The 19,503-nt window shown below is 43.0% G+C and overlaps 1 protein-coding gene across 11 annotated transcripts in view; it reads right to left on the reverse strand.

Annotated features, from left to right (window-relative positions):
* Positions 1 to 19,503, reverse strand: part of TENM2 (teneurin transmembrane protein 2) — a 536,125-nt gene that overhangs the window by 274,597 nt on the left and 242,025 nt on the right. For all 11 annotated transcript variants that reach the window (XM_081231705.1, XM_081231704.1, XM_081231698.1 and 8 more), the window contains one exon: positions 18,585 to 18,823. In XM_081231705.1, coding sequence (XP_081087831.1) covers positions 18,585 to 18,823 — 239 coding nt within the window. The remainder of the gene's footprint in view (positions 1 to 18,584; positions 18,824 to 19,503) is intronic.

Consider the following 19,503-nt stretch of genomic DNA (forward strand, 5'->3'; position numbering starts at 1 on the left):
CTCAGGACAAGGCTAAGGTGCAGCTAACCTGTCTGTGCGTGATCAGAGGGACCCTGTTTTCTCCTTTCTTGGAAGCGTTATGGTTAAGGGTGGTTTTGTAAGAACTTCTTGGAGGATGGAGACACATAATGTCAAAGTCACCAAGTTCACATATTGATAAGATCATGGACTTGGAGTCAAGTAGACCTTTGTTTTAATTCCAGATCCCAACCACTGACTAGTGAGTTACTGTGGGCAAGTGACTTAAGGGCTCTAAATCTCGTTCCTTAATTAGAAACAGGAAAATCAAGTCATTCGGAAGATTAGATAAGATATTGCATGTGAAGTTCCTGCACATAGTAGATCCTTAATAAATGATTGACTTCATTGTCCTTTTTATAGAGAAAAAAAATCAGTGGTGATACTTTGGGAAAGATGTACATTCAAGGGTACTTGTCATTACACCTCTGCAGTTGAACCCTCTTTTCACAGCACAAAGTTGACCAGTTTAGTCAAATAACTTCTCAGAACTTAGCACCATAGCTTGCTCTCATGAAGGGGATTGAGGACTTTGAGTGTGAAAAATAGCATCGAGAGGAATAGCAATACAGAGCTAAAGATGACCCACACAAGGGCAATACTGGGTCTGAGGTCTTATTTTGGTTCTGATGGTAAAGGAGAAAAAAAAATACACCTAAAAGCATGATTACAAGTCAGTGAGAACAGAATTTCTTGATCTTGGCACTATCGACATTTTGGGTTAGACGATTCTTCCTATGCATTGCACGACATTTAGCAACATCGCTGGCCTCTACCCACTAGATGCCAGTAGCATCCCCCAGTTGTGACAACCAAAGGAGTCTGCAGACATTGCTAAATGTTTCCAGAGGTGGGATGGGCTGTGCTGAGTTAGAGCGGAGAGGAATGGAGTCCCGATGTACAAAAGTCTCGCTGGGTGAATCTTACCGGGATGGATCCACAAGTGGGCCTCAACGCATTACAATCCTGCATCACGTACAAAATAGCAAGAGAGGAAAGGAAATAATTCTTCACATCTTTGGGCCCTGACCACCTTCTTAATAAGCAAAGGTTGAGGTGACTGGTTATTACTCCACCCAGACTGCAGAACAGGGAGTGGTCATATGTAGATTATTTCATCAATCTGTATAAGGACCTCTTCAAGTCAAGTCAGCTTAATGGGTAAAATATTTGATATTCTATAAAAAGACCTACCGGGTTTCAATCCATCCTTTTCACCTAGGACCACAGGAAGAGCAGTTACAGAAAGGAAGTGGAGCCGGGAAGGAGCCTCAGCGCCATTCTCTAGTTACACCCCCAACTTGAAGATGGAGGGGTACCGTTAGCCAAGCCCTCGGCTCACCTCCCACGTGGAAACTATCATAGATCTGCTAATCAGTATAGCTGCGGAATAGGAGTGTTTGCATTTTGCTTTCATTCCCTGCTGATCCTGACAATTTTAAGGGGTTCTTCCCCACGAAGGTCCCCCCTCATCATTCATCATCATTTACTTACAAAAATGCAGTCTTAGAGTTACTACTCTTTTACACTTCTCTCGGGATCTTTTTAGGAGCCCTTGGTCTTGAGATTATAAAACGCTGTTCTAAAAGGCTCTGTTGTATATACCACGGAGCTCTGAAGAGGGTAAAACTAGAGGAAAAGGCTGTTCTGCATGAAAATATTCATACACATTATTTCATTATACACTCGAGAAATGACAAGTTGGTTTGCAAGAATAGTGTAAGATGTTCTCTCACAATTTCACCCACAGTTAAGAGCCTGTTCATTCTCTTCCAAACTCCACTTTAAAACTTCCTCCAATCTTGGAGTTCCCAGAGCGGGTTCCTTTTATTTTAAAGAGGATTTCAGAGTGTCGTCAGCTACAGTAACACTACTCAGACAATAATGCTGTATTGTCCTGTGATTATTCTAACCTGGCTGAGAAGTTGACTAAATTTAAGTGCCATTTATAATAACTCTCCACATTTATGACGGAGCCATGGGCTTGTTGAGAATGCACACAATTAATTAACCCACAAGACATGACATCCAATCCCAGGAACTTCTCTCATGGAGGCTTGGGGAGGCTGCAGGGAGACTGCACAGACTTTATGGGTGGGATTATCGTGGTGTTACAGTATTGCCTCTCTCATGGGATGCAGTGGAGACGGCTAGGGTCTGATGTCCATCTTTACCTAACTGAGCTTGGAAATGGTTACTGATTTAGGTCTCTCTGAAAACCAGCACCATGATCCAGGGTCAAAAGCTGGACAGAAATGCGATGTCTGGCTTCATAGCCAAGCTTTATCTCCTGCTCCCTTCTGGCAGAAAAGAGACTAGAAGAAGGGAGAAGAAGGAGAAAAAGAAAGCAGAGACACATAATTATCAACGAAATTTAGGATCATCCACACACTCAATCCAGATAACAGAAACTAAACTGCCTTTGGGGCCTAAATTATCTTGGTGGTTAGTTTGGAAGCTAATTCTAAAATTCCCCAGGTGATCATGCAGTTTTATGCTTTACTTTGGGTCCCTAGCATCTGACAGGGTATTTCATGCACTTCAGTCAAATGTTAAAGCATAGAAAATAAATGGAGACTTGAGCGTGGTGCAGAGAGAGGGCTGGTGGGAGGAGAGCAAAGGCTCATTCCCTGACGTCTGGTCGTCTCTGCCTGGATCCGTAAACCCATAACCTACTTCATCCATCTCACCCTTCAGCCTGAGTACAGTGAGTCAGCCTCATTTGCAGAAACACATTAGAATTTAAACCTGCTCATACAGTGAATATGTAGCAGATTTATCATAATTTCAGACCTGCCTCTAACCAGCTGATCAAAAGGCAAGTTTCTTCTTTGAAGATTTTCATTTGTAAGCTTCACTGCCCCAGATCAAAAAGGGCAATGGTACAGACTCCCAGGACCAGTCTGCGTTTCTAAGGCAAGTGCCTTCAAGTCCTGGAGCACGTTTTTCTATTTATAAATGGGTGTGCTGTGTGTCAATGTATACCCTGATGCCTCTTTTTGGTTCACAAGATTTGCACCACATATGAGGACTATGTTTTGGAGGAATTTTGTTAGCCTTTCAGAGTTTAGTTTTAACCTGAATCTGCTCTTCTTTCCCCCCCCCAGACTTCCATACAAAATCCAAAGTGAATGCCTCCGAAGGGGTCTGGATGGGTTTTACTGGATCAAATGGTCCTCTCACAATAAAGAGAACAGCACAGAGATTTACTGAGTGCATTAAAAAAGAATGGCTTTGTGGCAGCCCTGGTAGAATTACACACTCATAAAAAAGAAAAAAAAAAAAAAAAACGTTTTGACCAGCCATGCTTTTAGAAGAGTGAGTGGTGATTTTAAAAATGGTGGGTTACTTTTTAATTTGTCAGCTCCCTCATTCTTGACAGCATCCCTCCAGGGATCCAGGTTGGAAACCAGATGGGCATACTAGATATTTCTGTCTTCACCTCCATAGTCAACACACGACAGATACTATCACAAATCTGTTTTTTCTTCTCTGGAAGACGTCTCTCACAGATTCCCTCTGTTTCTCTGTTTCCACGGCTCCCCGTCTAATCTGGGCCTTCACCGACTCACACACTCACTTGTGATTGCCAGAGTCTCTGGATCAGTCTCCCTTGTCTCCTGTCTTATTTCCCAATCTATCTTCATCTTTAATCAATTAGCGAATAAATATTTATGGAGCATCTTACTAGGTAACTGACACGATATCATGTCATAATTTTATCGTATTATACTCCCGCTTATGAACTTAAAGCACCTCCCTGATGCCAAATTAATCACATTAAACCTCCTGCCAGATTTCTAGGCCATCCATCACCTGGGTCCGCTGTGCCTCACCTACTATTTTCCATGGCTCTTCCGCCGGCATCCTTCCCCTCACCAGCTGAGCTGCTCATTGCCCTTCATCTACCCTATTAATTCTTACCCCTCACCTTCCCTGCTGTCAGTTTCTCTGCCTGGAACACTCCTCAGCCCACTCCTAGTTCATTTCCTCTCCATCCTCCCAGGACTGGGTCAGCCTCGCACTTTCTCCACTCAGTCATCCTCAATTTCTCCAGCCCTTGGGGGTTTCCTCCTTCTCTAAACTTCGATAGCCCAATCCCCAAATTGCAATTCAGCATCTCTGTGTGTTTTCTCTTGAAAGAGCAAAGAGCAATAATAATAAAACACATGAATATCTACTTTAAATTTCCCATAGACTATGAAAAAAGGTACCATCATCATTATAACCATTATCAAACGTTCCTGATAGTTGAAAGAAGGGAGGCTCAGGGCATTGAATCTACTTTCCCCAAAGCACCCAGTTAGCAAGGGTTCAGACTGGAACCCAACTTCCTAAACCAAATTCAGGGCTTTCTTCACTGGATTGCTCCAATGCCAGCGGGCCCTTAAAACGAGGAGCTCTTACAACTACCAGTCAGGTTTCCTGATCCAGGCGAACAATGATCCTGGATGTATAAAGTTTCAATGAGTCATTATTTGGGTCACGAGGAACAGAGGCAGGGAATTGTGTTGATAACGCATGAAAAAGAAAACCTATCCCAAACTGATAACCCCTCTCCTCATCACCGCTGCTCTTCTACAACAGAGTCCCCAAACCTTTTTCAAACCCCCACTGAAACTCATCCTTGAAGACCACCCCTCCCAATCCCCCGCCATGGTCCCCTTGGCTGCCAAGACACAGGACGTGCTCAGATCAGTTTCTTGATCACACATCGAAGTGCTGAGAAGAAGAGAGGCCTGGGGTGGGCCTGCTGAATTTTGAGTTCCTGTATCAGGAAAGACTCAAACGGATAGCCAAGTTTGCCTGAAACAATAAAACTTCGTACTACCTTCAAAAGAAATACACCTGTGTGTGCTGGTGAGCCTGATGTGGATAAAAATAAAACAGCAGCAACTACTACCCCAAACCTTGCCAATGTCTCCATCACTGGCTTCCTTGCAGATTTCAGCAGCACCCAGGTGGGACCTGACTCAAACCGTAGCTCATTAGCACCGAGGGAGAGAAGTTTAAGGGAAAGTGTGTCATAAACAATGGTAATCCAGGCTTAAGCGGGAGAAAGTGACCTTTCTCCCTTCCCTAAAACAAATCGCTGTTTCCGGCCACGCTTGCCTGTTTTACTATTACTGGTTAATATGACCGGAGGCCGAAGATGCAGCTGTGACCCTGGGAACAGGCTCCAGAGTCAGGATGAACCTAATCCCTCATGTAATGAAAAACCTATTTCTATTTCTGAGGCCTCACTACTCTTCATACTGAAGAGCCTTGTGCCTGTCACCCATTTATTGAAGCTTATTACTCATCGCGACAGCGGGGCCCAGTTAGTATTTGGAATTATATTTCAAATCACAGTCTTTCTCTTATTTAGTTTAGGATTCCAAGGCCATGGTGAAAGCATGTTGGTGCTACTCTTGATGCGCTTTCAAACGCATTAAAGCCCCTAGTCGAAATTCTTTTCTACACAGAGAACCTTTACGCATATGTGGCAAATCTTCAGTCAAGACACTGGGGTCACCCCTGCGCGTGAGAACCTCAGGACCCCACGCGATCACAGGGCTCTGGGGAGAGATTTTCAGTCTCCCCACTCAGCATCAGACTAATCTTTCCTGGGCCACCGGCTTTACTTCCCCCTTTCACATCATGCTCTTTTCTTTGGCTTTCGAAGATGAGTGGATGCAGTCCCTGAGAATGCCGGGGACGGGGCTGGGAACAGATGGGCTAAAATTGCAGCCTCATCATCCAGTGGAAAAATAAGACCCGGCTTAATCTAAGGCAGAGGATTTTCTGAACTGACCATGAGGCTTGAGCTTCCGTTTATTCACTAGCCCAGTAGTGAACGTGTGGTTGTTTCTTGTTCTACAGAAGCCAGTGAAAATGATAATTCTCTCTAGCTATTCATTTGGCCTCCTGCACCCTTTATCTTCCCAGGAAAAAAATGTATATGCCATATACACTACCGTTACGCAAAGGGATGCCTCGCCATATTTTTTCTCTCTTGTGCATGCTTGCTTTTTCTTGTGGCGCTTACATTTTTCTCCCTCTGTCATGTTTTTCACATGCTTTGCCATTAGGGTCTGCCCCCCAGTTTTTCACGTGAAAGAAAATCAGCCACAGTTGGATCGCGTTTGCACAATATAAAGAATCCTTTCCATTTCTCTGCAATTCACACCTAGTTCCTTTTTATGTCTGGACTCTTTCTTTACATTTCCACCAAGAGAGATTCTAGATCAGCCAGGCCCTGGAAGAAAACCCCTGTGGTATATCCGACCCGGTAAATGCGTTTTGAAGGATATGACAAGCCAAGAGCCCATTCAGTCTACTCTGGGTATCTTCTCAATTAGCCAGGTTTTAGTTCGTTTGTTTTGTGATGTGGCAGGACACACAGGCACAGTAAAGCTTTTAGTTAGGGATAAGGCAGCAGTAGTGTGTGGTGAAGAAAGAATCACAAAGGGCGTGAGCAAAATTAGCCAGGGTGCTCAGACATGCAATTATGAGAAGAGTTCAGGCGTGGCTTTCTTGTGATCTCTGTTTTCTCTTTTTCCTTCTTCTTCGTGTTTTAACAGCATTCTCCCTGGGTGGGGTACCTAGCTTGTTTAATAAATCCCTTAGTCATACATACATGACAGACGATTCTTTTTCTTCCTTTGAGATAAATTTAGTCACAGATATTTTGGGTCTGCTCTCCAATTTTCCCCTGACATTAAAATAAGCCATCGGTATTTTCCTATGATAAGGATAGATAGCACTGCTGGGTCAACTGACCTTTCGAAAAGGCTTTATTCCTGTCAGTTTTGATGAGAAGAATAAAATACCATGCAATGAGCATCTATATCCCTACAAAAGAAATGGAGATATGTTCTCCCAGAAGAGGCCCCAGCCTAGGCAGCACTTTCACCCCAATGACCTCCGCCTAAAGAACCAAGGCGGTGGTGCACAAGAGTTGGGAAAAAGCCACAGATGGGCAGACTAGTACATGTTTTAAAAGACTAAAATTAAATTAACTGTAATGTATGTATATTCCTTTAAAAAAATTAAACTTGACAGAGCAAGCTAAATCTGGACTTGTCCCAAGGATACTTAAAGGTGGAATATGTATAGAGAGGAGAGGAGAGGAGAGGAGAGAAACAGAGACATTCGTATCCGAGCAGATAAAAGCAAACATTGTGAAAAAGCAAAACTTTAGAAGCAGGATTGGAAGTTGGTTTCCTTAAAGTCAGACCAAATTTACATGTCAAAACAGTTCATTAAAATGTGCACATAATAGAAAGTGTTTCTGACCAGACTATTCAGGACAGTGTCTGGGGGAGTAGTGGTGTGTGGGAATCATTTACACACATGCCAAGTAGAAGAGGTGACCTCCGGTCCCTTCTCTTTCACTGCTCCACTCTCTGTCCCCATACCACCAGCCAGGACTTGGGTAAATAGTGAGTGGCTATCAGCCTGGGCATATCCATGTCCTGTCTTAGACCAAGACCTGCCCAATGAGGAATTAGGAAACTTTCCTAAATGTTGGAAGTTCATAAATCCGTTGAATTGGACTGGGAGCTAAAATCGAAGGGTAACCTCAAATAGTCTCTATTGGACCTTTTTTTTTTTTTTTTTTTTACACCATGAAGATTACAAAATAAGGCAAAGAAAAGATCTGATAAAAAACAGTTCTCCTTCCTCATGTTGATTTTTGATCAAGATCGAAAAGAAGACTTTGGAGAATGCCCTCACTTGATGAAAATCAAACATCCTTGACCTCTGGCTTCAAGGGTTATTCCAAAGACAACACTCTAAAGACAAAAGTGATTCCTAACCCCCAACTTTTAATGCTGTCCTGGGAACCAACACCCACATTCATTCTTTCTATCTCTTACATCACTTGCAGTAGCAGAGATGGTAGCAGAATTACATGGATATCAATCAGACACAAGGGAAGATAAACCAACCTTAGTGAGAAATGACTGTGTAGGAGGGAGGTGTTTTGAGAGGCCCCCCTTCATACACTGTATTTGAAATATAGATTGATGTTCATCATTGAACACATTGCACTTGTCTATTAGGCAAGAGCCTACCGTGTCTATAAATTCAATTTCCTTTACCATGGTAGCTTTCTGGCTTATTTGGATAAATGTCGAACTGTCTACTGTTATTTATCTAAGTGGCTCATGAGGGAACCAAAAGTCTAATGATGTAAGATGAGGTGGTGAAACAGCACCTCCAAGCAATTCTCAAGGATAGCTCTTCATCTCATTACCTTGCCTGGATGTATTGGTTGGAGAAATTGTGCAGAAGATTATGTGTAATTTGGTATGCTGGGTGTCATTTTTCCACCATACTTGTGTCTTCTGATTGTGCCATGTTTTATCCTGCTTGATACATGGCACTTCACAGTTTGCATTGCTAGGTAACATTTCTAATTATTCTAGTCACAGCTTCTTCTGCCTTGTTCTTACTTCTCGCCTTAATTTCATCCCACTCGTTTTAGTATTTATTCTTCTTTCTTTGGCTCTTCAAAGAAAGAGTGGTCCCACAAAGTGTAAGCTTTTTTATTTGGGAGCTTTAGGGTTGTTAAAGTAACTTCAGGAGGAGATTATGCCTTCACTGGACAAAACCAGACTGCATAAAAATTGACACAAATCTCCTCAGTTTCTTATTGTAGAATGGTTAGACCACTCCACATTTCTAGGGGAAGAAAAGGATAGTTGAGCATTGATTCATACCGACGAGTTGATACAAAGCTTTTTAGTATAAAAGCTTCTGTTCCCTGTTGGATCTGGGAAAAACTGAAACTCAGATGCCTCTATCACTGTTTTATGTATCTGATTAACATCACGGCACGCGTTGTGCAAAACATAACTTACCCAGGCTCTAAGCTTTCCTACTAACTGTACTATTTTACGGGGTTACTTATGAGACTCTAGGTCTAGGAAAAAATTTCAAGTAAAAATGTCCTAGAATCCGAGGCTCATCAGCAGATTCCAACATACAATGTGACCAGACGGTAACTCACCTAAATAACATTTCTTGCCCAATGGAAAAACATAAAATTAATGTAATAAATTTAATAAATTTTAAATTAATATAAAATTAATAATACATAAAATTAATATACAAAGTTATAAGAATTTTTTTCATGGCAAAAAAAGTCTTTACCCCACAATTCTCTTGAGATTCAGAAAGTCTACAAATCATCTTATGAAACACATGTACTCTAATTTAGCTAATACCCCAGAAGTCAATGTTTGTAAAATTGGGGGCATAAGGGAGCCTTAAAGCCCATTTCCAAAATGCATCTAACTCAAGGGCACACTGAACTTCCTTGAAAGATGTCCTCTTGTTTATTCATGGTCTGAAGAACAGAAAGCATTTGACACACTGCCTTTCCCTGTGGAATATGACCAAGCCTAATCTAAACTTCATTAACGTGCCTCTAAAACGTTCATGGTGTAACGTAAGTAAGCAAACTGATAGAATTACATCATGACTGCAAAGGCCAAAGCAAGGCAATATACCTTTCTTTTACAAAGATCAGAGTCCCTAAGGGCAGTGCCGTATATGTTTGCACAAATCTTCCCGTAAATGACCTAACTCCCGTGAAAACCCATCCCAAGGGAAGGACCTTCCCTAACCGCTGTACAGACAGTCATGATGAAAGAAATGTAAAGACTGGAGGCAAAGCTCCTCCCTTCTCATCCATAGCTCTGATTTTTAGGAAAAAAAAAAAAAAAAAGAAAAGAAAACGCCTTTGAAAGATGCTACATATTATATATCTTATACCTTCCTTTCTCTCTCCAAGAAGGGAGGATATTATTTTCTTCTGCAAAGCTCTTTTCTTATCAACATGTAGCTTAGGACTATTTTCTGAAACGTTCTGATATTTATGTATTTATTTAAGGCTAGACGTCATTAAGATAAAAAATGAAATTAGTGGAACGTGCAATGCATTATCCTCTTTTTTATGGTAATATTAAATATGTTAATATAGTTGATGGACCATTTGCTCTCCTAATGCAGGGTATCTTATTATGAGACATCAATTTCATAAAAGATTTATTTCATGACAGAAGGGCTCAGGCAAAAATTCTGAGTGTCTATTCTTTACAACCAAGATATGAATTTTCTCTACAGGCATTTTCCATGAAGGACATAAGAAGTCTGGTTTAAGGTGACCTCAAGGGAAATATGAATGTTTTAAAAGTTTGCTTTGGGGTCAAGTTTCTGAGCTACACTGCTAAACAGGGCATTGCAGAGCACAAAAGATTCTGTATGGCTTGTGTACACAGACCTAATTCACCATATAATAGTTCCTTTCTCTACTTGCTGCCTTGTAGCAATTGCTTTCATTTCTTAGCACATCCTCATTTACGGAGAAGCAGCCAGCAGACTTTCAGATTTATGCCATTATTTGCTTCTTCACCTTGAACTCCAACTGAATCCTGCTACACTTTTGTAACATGAGTGCCAAATGGTGGTCGTGTGCCAGACACACACGCTTCCCAGTTGCACTCAGCTAGCTCTCTTGATTTCAGGGAATCACAGGTTCCTGCTAGAGGGTTTCAATGTGGTACTTGCACAGACCACCTAACTTAACTGTTCCTTTGCCTAAACACTTCCTAACTTGGAGACGCAATTTGGGAACAGAGGCAATTACAACATCAGGGAACCAGCCACTTCCCCTGACATGGGGAACTAGTAAAACTAGAAATCAGGGATTCTGGGTACTTGACAAGTGCCCTCCACTAATGGTTCAACTCAGCCCTAACCCTAACGAGCATTCACTCACTCAACAAATATTTATTGATTGCTTACAAGGTGGTAGGCACTGTTTTGAGGATACAATGACCCAAGGACCTGTTCTAGGCTTCTCACTGGACCTGCCCTAGGAGTATGGTAACCAATACAATAATCACAATAACTCCTTCTAGTTGAGCTTTTACTGTATGCCAGGTACCACCATATTTCGCCAGTTCTAAGATTCAAATTTTGTTCACATTTTCACATCTCTGGAATCAGAATGCTCCTTCAAAATTAGTGTTTTCTTACAACTGAGGCTGGCCAGGCAGCACACTGGTCTGCTGGTGTGACTGTGGACCTATCTATACACAGGGTTGTATATCAGTTCAGGTGGTCTGTGTCTACCTTCTAAAGATACATAGTATAAATGCTAAGGAATCATGCCATATTTAACGGATAACCTTTTCTCTCCTTGGGGATACGAACAATGATGACACTTCTCATACACGATGACATATTGGATTTGAAGAAAACTGTATGCATGTATCATTTCAGGGAATACTTGACGCATCTTTATAAGGTAGGAGTTATCCCTGCTTTCTTGTATGGGAAACTCAGGTGCAGGGAGATTAAACAGCAAGCCCATAGTCCTATGGCTTTTAAGTATATACATCAGAATTAGAACCCAGGTCTCTCTGACACCAAAGCCCAAGTATGTGCTTTCCATTACAACAAGCTGTTTCTTTTGTAATTACCAAGGCAGGGCGAGAACCTCTGCAACTGTGTTATAGGTAAAATGTAGAATGAAATAATACCTATTTACAGTACATTCAAAGCTGCACCCAGAATCTTAAATCATGAAACAAGTAAAAATAAATGAACACATGAAAGACTTAGGAAATGGGGATCTGTGCGCTTGGTGACCACTCTAAGTGATCCAGACAAATAAACAGAGTGTGTGGAGACAGAGACAACAGTGTCTCATTACTGCTTCAGGACCAATGACTACTAGAGAGAGAATTGCTACAGAGGAAGTCCAGGACAGAACTGAATGGTGACTCCAGGGACAGATAGGTGGTGGACACTCCATCCTCATCCACCCGACACGTTCTTCGTGGAGGCACAAAGTCCTGGACTGGCAGATGATAACAGTATCCCATTTCCTTACTGTGGTCCTTGGGAACCTGGGGTATAGCACTTACTCCCTCCTTCCTGGTTTTGCATTAAGACACTCTATTAAGTTGGAACCAAAAATTGTGTCCTTGTTCTCACCAATCAAGTCCACCCATGAGGGTGGAAAGCCCTGTACTGGCCGACTAGCTTGATTTCTTATTTCTTACTATTTTTTTATGGAAGTGTAGTTGATTTACAATGTTGTGTTACTTTCAGGTGCAAAGTGATTCAATTATATATACATATATATATTTATATGTACATATCTATTCTTTTTCACATTCTTTTCCATTATAGGTTATTACAAGATATTGAATATAGTTCCCCATGCTATTCAGTAGGTCTTTGTTGTTTGCCTATTTTGTATGTAGTAGTGTGTATTGTTAATCTCAGACTCCTAACGTATCCCTCCATCTGACCCCTGACTACTTTGATTTCTGACAGGCACCTTGGGGAGGAAAGCAAAACCACTTCTGTCCCCTCAGCAGAGGAACTCATCTTTTCTGAATGTCAAATGTGAGATACAAATGTTGCCACGTGGTGGCTAGGTGATGAAGACCTACCTAATGACTTAATTGACTTTCTGTAAGTCGACAGACCCTCTGAAATCAGGTATACATTAGGAAATGGCAGTCCCACTGCCAGAGACGCACCAGTGTGGAGACACTGACAGGATTTTATTATCTGGTTAAGAGTACATTAGCATATCTATTAGATAAAAAGTCTGCTACTAACATGGAATGGGTAACATAACTGGGTCCCCTGACTTACTTGTGGGCAGTTCTCTTTTTCTCTGTGTGGTTGACTGTGAGGTTGGACCGTCTGGGGCCGGGGAATTGGGTGGAAATGTTATTTGCCGGATTGTTCAGACATCATCATTAGCATTTTGCCCTTTAGATAATGGGAGATAAATATATAATCTGGAATTCATACAGGAGGGGAAGGTTTAGTGTTTCTCTGGATAGTCAAAGAGCAGTGAGTTTGAAAGAGAGAGCTGACATTTTTCCTAGGCTCTGTCCTCATGAAGGATGCCAGGTTAAACTGACTGTTCTCATCAGTTTCTGTCATTTTCTTTATGTTTCCCCCCCCCAAACCTGCTCTATTCAGCAAGATGGGAATACACAAAATAGCAGCTGAGAACGCAGGATTCATCAGCGTGAGTCTCAACACATCAATTTCCAAGTGTAGCAACTTTAAACACATTGTCGGCTTTTAGTTTCCATAGAAAATAATCTCTCATTGTTTTCAAAAGAAACTGAAAGCACCCCAAATTACCACACTTTTAACATCCTGACATGTTGACGGCCCGCGTTCTTCCCAGATCAAAGTGAGAGTGGCAGAAGACAGAGCAGGGAACGGCTTACTTAAAACACAGTATTTCATATTTGGCAGGAATTACTGTAGTGAAAAGAGACAAGGTGACTTTCTAACACACACACACACATATATATATTAGTTTGGCAGGGATCTGAAGAGCTAAAAACTAATTTAGGATGACATAAATGCTCTTATCTTTCTCTCTGCCACCCTTCCTTTCTCAGCCACGTGAAGAGTTTTTGACAGAAGACTTGTTTTTAACTCAGGGGTGACGGTCTGAATCCTGTGTCACGCTGAACTGTTCTGTTGATGCTCATCTTAGAATTTTGAGGATTATCTGGATTTAAACAGCAAAGTCATACACTGCAAGCCTCTTTCTTCCTTGATGGGGGGTAGCCCTGCAAGAACGTTGGTGCCTTTTAAGGAAATGAGATCAAGCCAATGTTAACCTGGGACAAGAAAGCAATGATGTCATTCAGGGACCCAGCATTGTTACGACCCGTTAGAAAACCTCAACAAACTAGGCATCAGGCACTGAGTCATCTTTAAAAACAGGCAATCGTTTTGCAGGGACACCTATGGTAACTGAAGATTGAGGACAAGTGAGTAAGTGGCAAAATTCCTAGGCGATTCTACTCCATCCGTGAGTTGGGGCAGTGTTTCAAGCAGTCTGTTGGGATGGAAATTTTTATCTTATAGAAAGTTTTTTTAAAGAGAAAAGGGACTTGCTTTTTCTACTTTTGGTTTGGGTCAAAAATCAGATGTAATTATTCATTATGTAACGGGATTGCAGGCAATCACCTGCTCCATTTACAGTGGACATATGTGTGGACTCTTAGCCAATTTGATAGCATTATGTTTTTGTTTGTTTGTTTGTTTTCTTTTGATAAAGGTGGAAACACTCTGAAAAGGTACTCTTAGGAAAAGAACAGTAATACAATCAGACGGGGGTTGGCAAACTCTGGCAACGGCACATGGAGCTAGGGGAGAGTTTTGCATTTTAAACAGTTGAAAAAAATCAAAAGAATAACATTTCATGACACAGGAAAAGTACATAAAATTCAAATTTCTGTGTCCATAATTAAAGACGCCTGGAACGAAGTCATGCCCGTTTGTTTACACACTGTCTGTGGCTGCTTTTGAATTATAAGGGCAAAGTTGAGAAGTTGTAACAGACTGTATGACCCACAAAATCAAAAATATTTACTCTCTGGTTCTTGACAGAAAAAGTTTTCTGGTCTCTGTAATAGAAGATATTTGGGAAAGCAGAAATATGAGGACAGGTTAGGAGACCAAGGAGATGTGGCTTTCGTACACTTTGTTAGAAGACGATTCAGGAAGGAGGGGAACCAACTACGCTCCCTTGCTAATAAGGACAGAATTAGGTAAGGTGAATTGATGCTACAAAAAGGATGACTGAGGTTTTATGCAGTATTTGGGAAACATGGCTAACTGTGATGTTTAGTAAGAGCAGTCAAGGGAAAGATGCTAGACTAGGCATCAGGAGACCAAGCGCCTAGTCCTGGCCCTGCAACTAACTAGCCATGTGACTGAAACCCTCTGGGCCTCAGCATCAGTTCTTATCACATGATTATAATACGCCAATTTCATTTTCTGCTAGAGTGTATGTTGGGGGCTGGGGGTGTGGTTCAAATTTAATAGTAACATAAAAGTGCTTTAAATGGAAAAGCTTACAGTCCTAAACAAATAGAAGGCTCTAACCAGTTACTGTATATACCCTATAAGGATAAAAACATGGTAGAGTTGGCATAAAACAGGTGAGAAACACTACACTGGTTACATGATTTAGAAACTTAGGCATCCAGAGGGATTTTTGGTGTTGCAGGCAATGAAAGTACTTGTGCTGCCCAAGGATAACAGACAACTTCCTGAGCACGAAGCTCCCTTGCGTTTCACAGCCAAATTCTTCTAAACCCGTCTTCCCTAGGAACCATTTGGGCCAGGGGCTGAGTAACTCACAAAACAGTCCCCTAGTGGTTTGTGCAGCTTTTCAGAGTAATTCATTTTAGGATGTTTTGTACACTGGGAGAATTTGGCATCGGGAGAATCTGCTGGAAGAGTGTATCATAAAAGATCTCTGACCTCAGCTGTGTGAACAGGAACTGGGGGACCTTTCCCGAGCTGGTAAAGGCTCACATCCTCCATTTTGCCAGAGGGCTGGCGTTATGCTGATTTACACCCACCCACAGGCTGGGTCTATGGAAGAATTTGTCATGGGGCTGAACGTTTCCAAATTGCTCATTTCTGGAAAGACTTTGCAGGTTTCAACATGCAAGGAGGATAATTTGGCCTATCTGTCACAGTTCCTGGCAGGCCTGAACCCAGTGCCTGTCCATAAATGTCCTGCAGTAGACGCTTCAATTTCAGGACCTGTCATGTTCTAGTGGAACACAGGGTCATGTACGAGCTAGTGTGGGCTCAGGCCTTAAAAACTTCAGCCTCCTTAACAGGAAGGCTTTGATTTTATTTATTTATTTATTTATCTTTTTGCGGTACACGGGCCTCTCACTGTTGTGGCCTCTCCCGCTGCGGAGCACAGGCTCCGGACGTGCAGGCTCAGCGGCCATGGCTCACGGGCCCAGCCGCTCCGCGGCATGTGGGATCTTCCCGGACCTGGGCACGAACCCGGGTCCCGTACCTCGGCAGGCGGACTCTCAACCACTGCGCCACCAGGGAAGCCCAAGGCTTTGATTTTTATGTTGTCCTTCTGTTCTACCTGATGGCTTGTCTTCTAGGTAGGCACAATCACGTGTGGCTCCTGACGGCACTTTTCTCTGTGTTTTCAATGCACTGTTTGTGTCCCTGCAGCTCCGTAATAAATACTATACTGCCTTTCATCTTTAAAGTGATTTATACACATTAATTAATCCTCACCATACTTTGGAGTTTCTGAACGTTGATAACCATCATACTCCCAGGTTTTACTTAGGAAACAAAGACCCAGAAAGAAAACAACTTTGTTAAAGCTAAGGAGAAAGGGATCACTGGGGTCAAGATCAGCCCTCCAGATCGTGACCCCACACCATGGTTGCAGACCCATCATCACCTCTGGAGAGAAGCCCTGTAGCCCTACGTGCACCGCCACTACTGCTGGGTGAAGCGGCCCATTCCACCACTCATTTTGAGTCATAAACAATTCTTCCGTACTCCAGGGTCGAAGCATAATCTTACCTAAAGCATACATAATAGGAAATGATGGGTTATAAACGAATAAGCCGTCCTAAGATGCTCGGGTCCAGCTTCCAGTAGCCTCCAGACTGAGGATAAGTATGTTTCCTAATCCATCGTTTACAAGTTACACACCCAGTTAAAACATTAAACTCTCACTACAGGGTTCTCCATGATCACCTGACAGAAAACTATTATATTTTAACTATCAAGCTCGATAACTCAGGCACTAGCCATCTCTCTCTCTCCTGTGAGTGGAGAAGGAGGTACACAAGGGACGGTATTGGCAGAGGCAGGCAGTGCCTCAGTTTCTATATTTGGGCCTCCCCCTCGTGCCCACCGGCCCAGTAGAACATTAAGCCTGAGAGGTGAGCTCATGGACCCTTTTGGAAGTTTCTGACACACAGCTGAATCATGCAAGGAACCCAAAGGCATGTTCAATTTGCTTCCACCAACCCCTCCCCTTCTCCTCCCCAAAAGCTACCTGGGGAAGCACACAAAACTACCTTTAATGATACAAAAGATTCCACTCAAGTGATTGAGGGTGCAACAGATGCCCTCCCCCCTCCTCGAGTCAATCCATGACTCCATCTTTCATCAAGAGGTAAGTGAGAAGCAGACATGACCTTCAACTAGGGGTGTGTGGGTATCTGACCTCAGCCCACATGCAGAGCTGGGGTTTAGAGCACAAGGGTGTTTGCAAAGCCCCAGGTAAACATGGTGCCTTTCCCTGGAGTGTCAATTTTCTTACTTCTGGAGGCCATTCCTGAGAGATGCAACTGACGAGGACTGTAAAAACATCTTTTTCTATATTAAGATGAGCATAGCAACATGACGGGAGAGAGTGAAACCTCGTATCAGTTTCCGGCCTGTCATGGTTTGCCTTGGACAGGATCTCTGGGGGAGCACCGTCACCCTCCTCTGCCATCAGGCAAGCTTGGGCACAATGGTCTGGGAAGTTCTGGACCAGCTTATTCTCTTGCTGGCTGCCTGAGGATGAAAGAAGTGTGAGAGAGAAGGGAGGGCTTACACTGGGAGAAAGGGCAAAACCAGAATGGTTAGGGTTGGTTTTTATTTTCCCTCTTGTAAATGGGAAGGGTTTCAGCATAAGTGTTACGAGCTGATTTAGAGCCGGTCTCTTTTTGCTGCTGTTTTATAGGTTTGCTTTGCGATGTGGCACAGCCAAACTAGGGACGCCTGACGGAGCGGTCCTGAGACCAAGCCAGAACCATCAAGTGTTTCAAATAAACGTTAACAGATGTCACCATGGCCTCGGCCTGGGCCAGGAGATCTGCCACTAGCAAGTTCAGGTGACAAAGTAGCAGTGCTGAGGGCACTTCGTTGTGGCCAGGAGCTGCGAGCAGGCTTTGTGTCTAGCCCAGGATGCTCAAATGCATGGGGCACCCTGTCCCTGAACTGTTGGCATCTGCTGCTTCCCATAGTTACAAGGCCACATCCCACAGATGCAAGTCAACATCCCTGACATTCAGAGAAAGACACCCCAGCAACTTCACCAATCTGCTATCCTAAGTCATACCCTGAGCTTCCACCCAGAATCACAGCTGGCGTGGGAGGTTGAACCTGACTCAGATTCAGCAGCATGTGAGATGAGAGTTGAGGCTAAAGAGACAGAGGCAAAGGAGGGGACTTGGGCAAGATCCACTGGGTCTGGGCGACCTGATTCCCTGCGAAGACCTGGTTGGGTCCTCTAGCCTCTCTATCCTGTTTCTGTTCTCCAGCTCTAAAAATCATCTAGCTACTTTGGCTTTCCATCCAGTCATGATGTTCTAGGCATGCTGATTGCTTTTCTTCTTCTATTTGGTTTTTGTCTGAAGTTAACCAATGCTGCGTGAATTTTAGAGCACAGACCTGGGTTAAAACCCAAGGAGTGAGGGATGGGTTGGCAGGAATGACAATTTTCAACTTATCTCCAAGAGAGAATACAGTAAGGATGCTTAATTTCACTTCTGATAAATGTCATTTAGAATCATGAAGGAGAAACTCATCAGATTGCAATGGATTTCGGAAGGAAAAAAGCGCTCCCATCCATCACTCATGTTTACATCTTTCAGGAGCCAACAAGCCAGCAGTACAGACAACAGAGGCCCTCTACATTCACAAGTCGGCGACATCGCCCCCACCGGCTCACAGCTGCCCTGACTTACCTATGAAATACGCCAGCAGGATGGCCAAGAGGAGGGCCGCAGCGATGGCCGACAGGGCGGCGCATTTCCAGCTGCAGTATTTGGAGGGTTTCTTCAGCTTGAAGGCCTTCCTGGAGAAGGTATTCCGGGGCAGCAGGCGGGGTGGTGGTGTGTAAACGGTTCCTGAGGTCAAAGGGTATCCCGGAGAGGAGCTGCTAAACAGGGGTGTGCTTCCCGAGGATGTCTTAAAGAGGAAGTGCCTGCCAGGGAAAGGGCAAGGGTCAGGATCCGCATCGTGGCTATCGAGGACCATCCAGCTGCTTTTTTCCCCCCCACTCTGCTTTCTATAGCACTAATGTAGTCCTCATTATCTACCCAACCCTGTCACGGGCAAAGGGGCAAATGTTACATTTGATGGTGACATAAACTAATTCCATAAACTCACATCATTTCATGTTTTCACATATATAAACTAATTCCATAAACTCGCATCATTTCATGTTTTCACATATACCTCTGGATTTCATCTTCCCCAATAATCCTGTAACATATGCAGGGCAAATATGGAAACTGAGTTACTGTTGCTCACTCAGAGATGCTGGCCATGATGATGGTGAAGACGATGCTGAGCTCTATCAGCTATTAGGACCTATTATTTAAAGGTACTTGAAGAACAGACTTGCGGTTGCCAAGGGTGGGGAAGGAGTGGGGGAGGGATAGGGGAGGGATGGAGTGGGAGTTTGGGATTAGCAGATGCGAACTATTATATGTAGGATGGATAAACAACAAGGTCCTACTGTATAGCACGGGGAACTATATGCAATATCCTGGGATAAACCATAATGGAAAAGAGTATGAAAAAGAATATATGTATGCATAACTGAATCGCTTTGCTGTACAGCAGAAATTAACACTGTAAATCAACTATACGTCAATCAGA

The sequence above is a fragment of the Mesoplodon bidens genome (genome assembly GCF_964165515.1).
Source record: "Mesoplodon bidens genome assembly, chromosome: 4".
Classification (NCBI taxonomy): Eukaryota; Metazoa; Chordata; class Mammalia; order Artiodactyla; family Ziphiidae; genus Mesoplodon; species Mesoplodon bidens.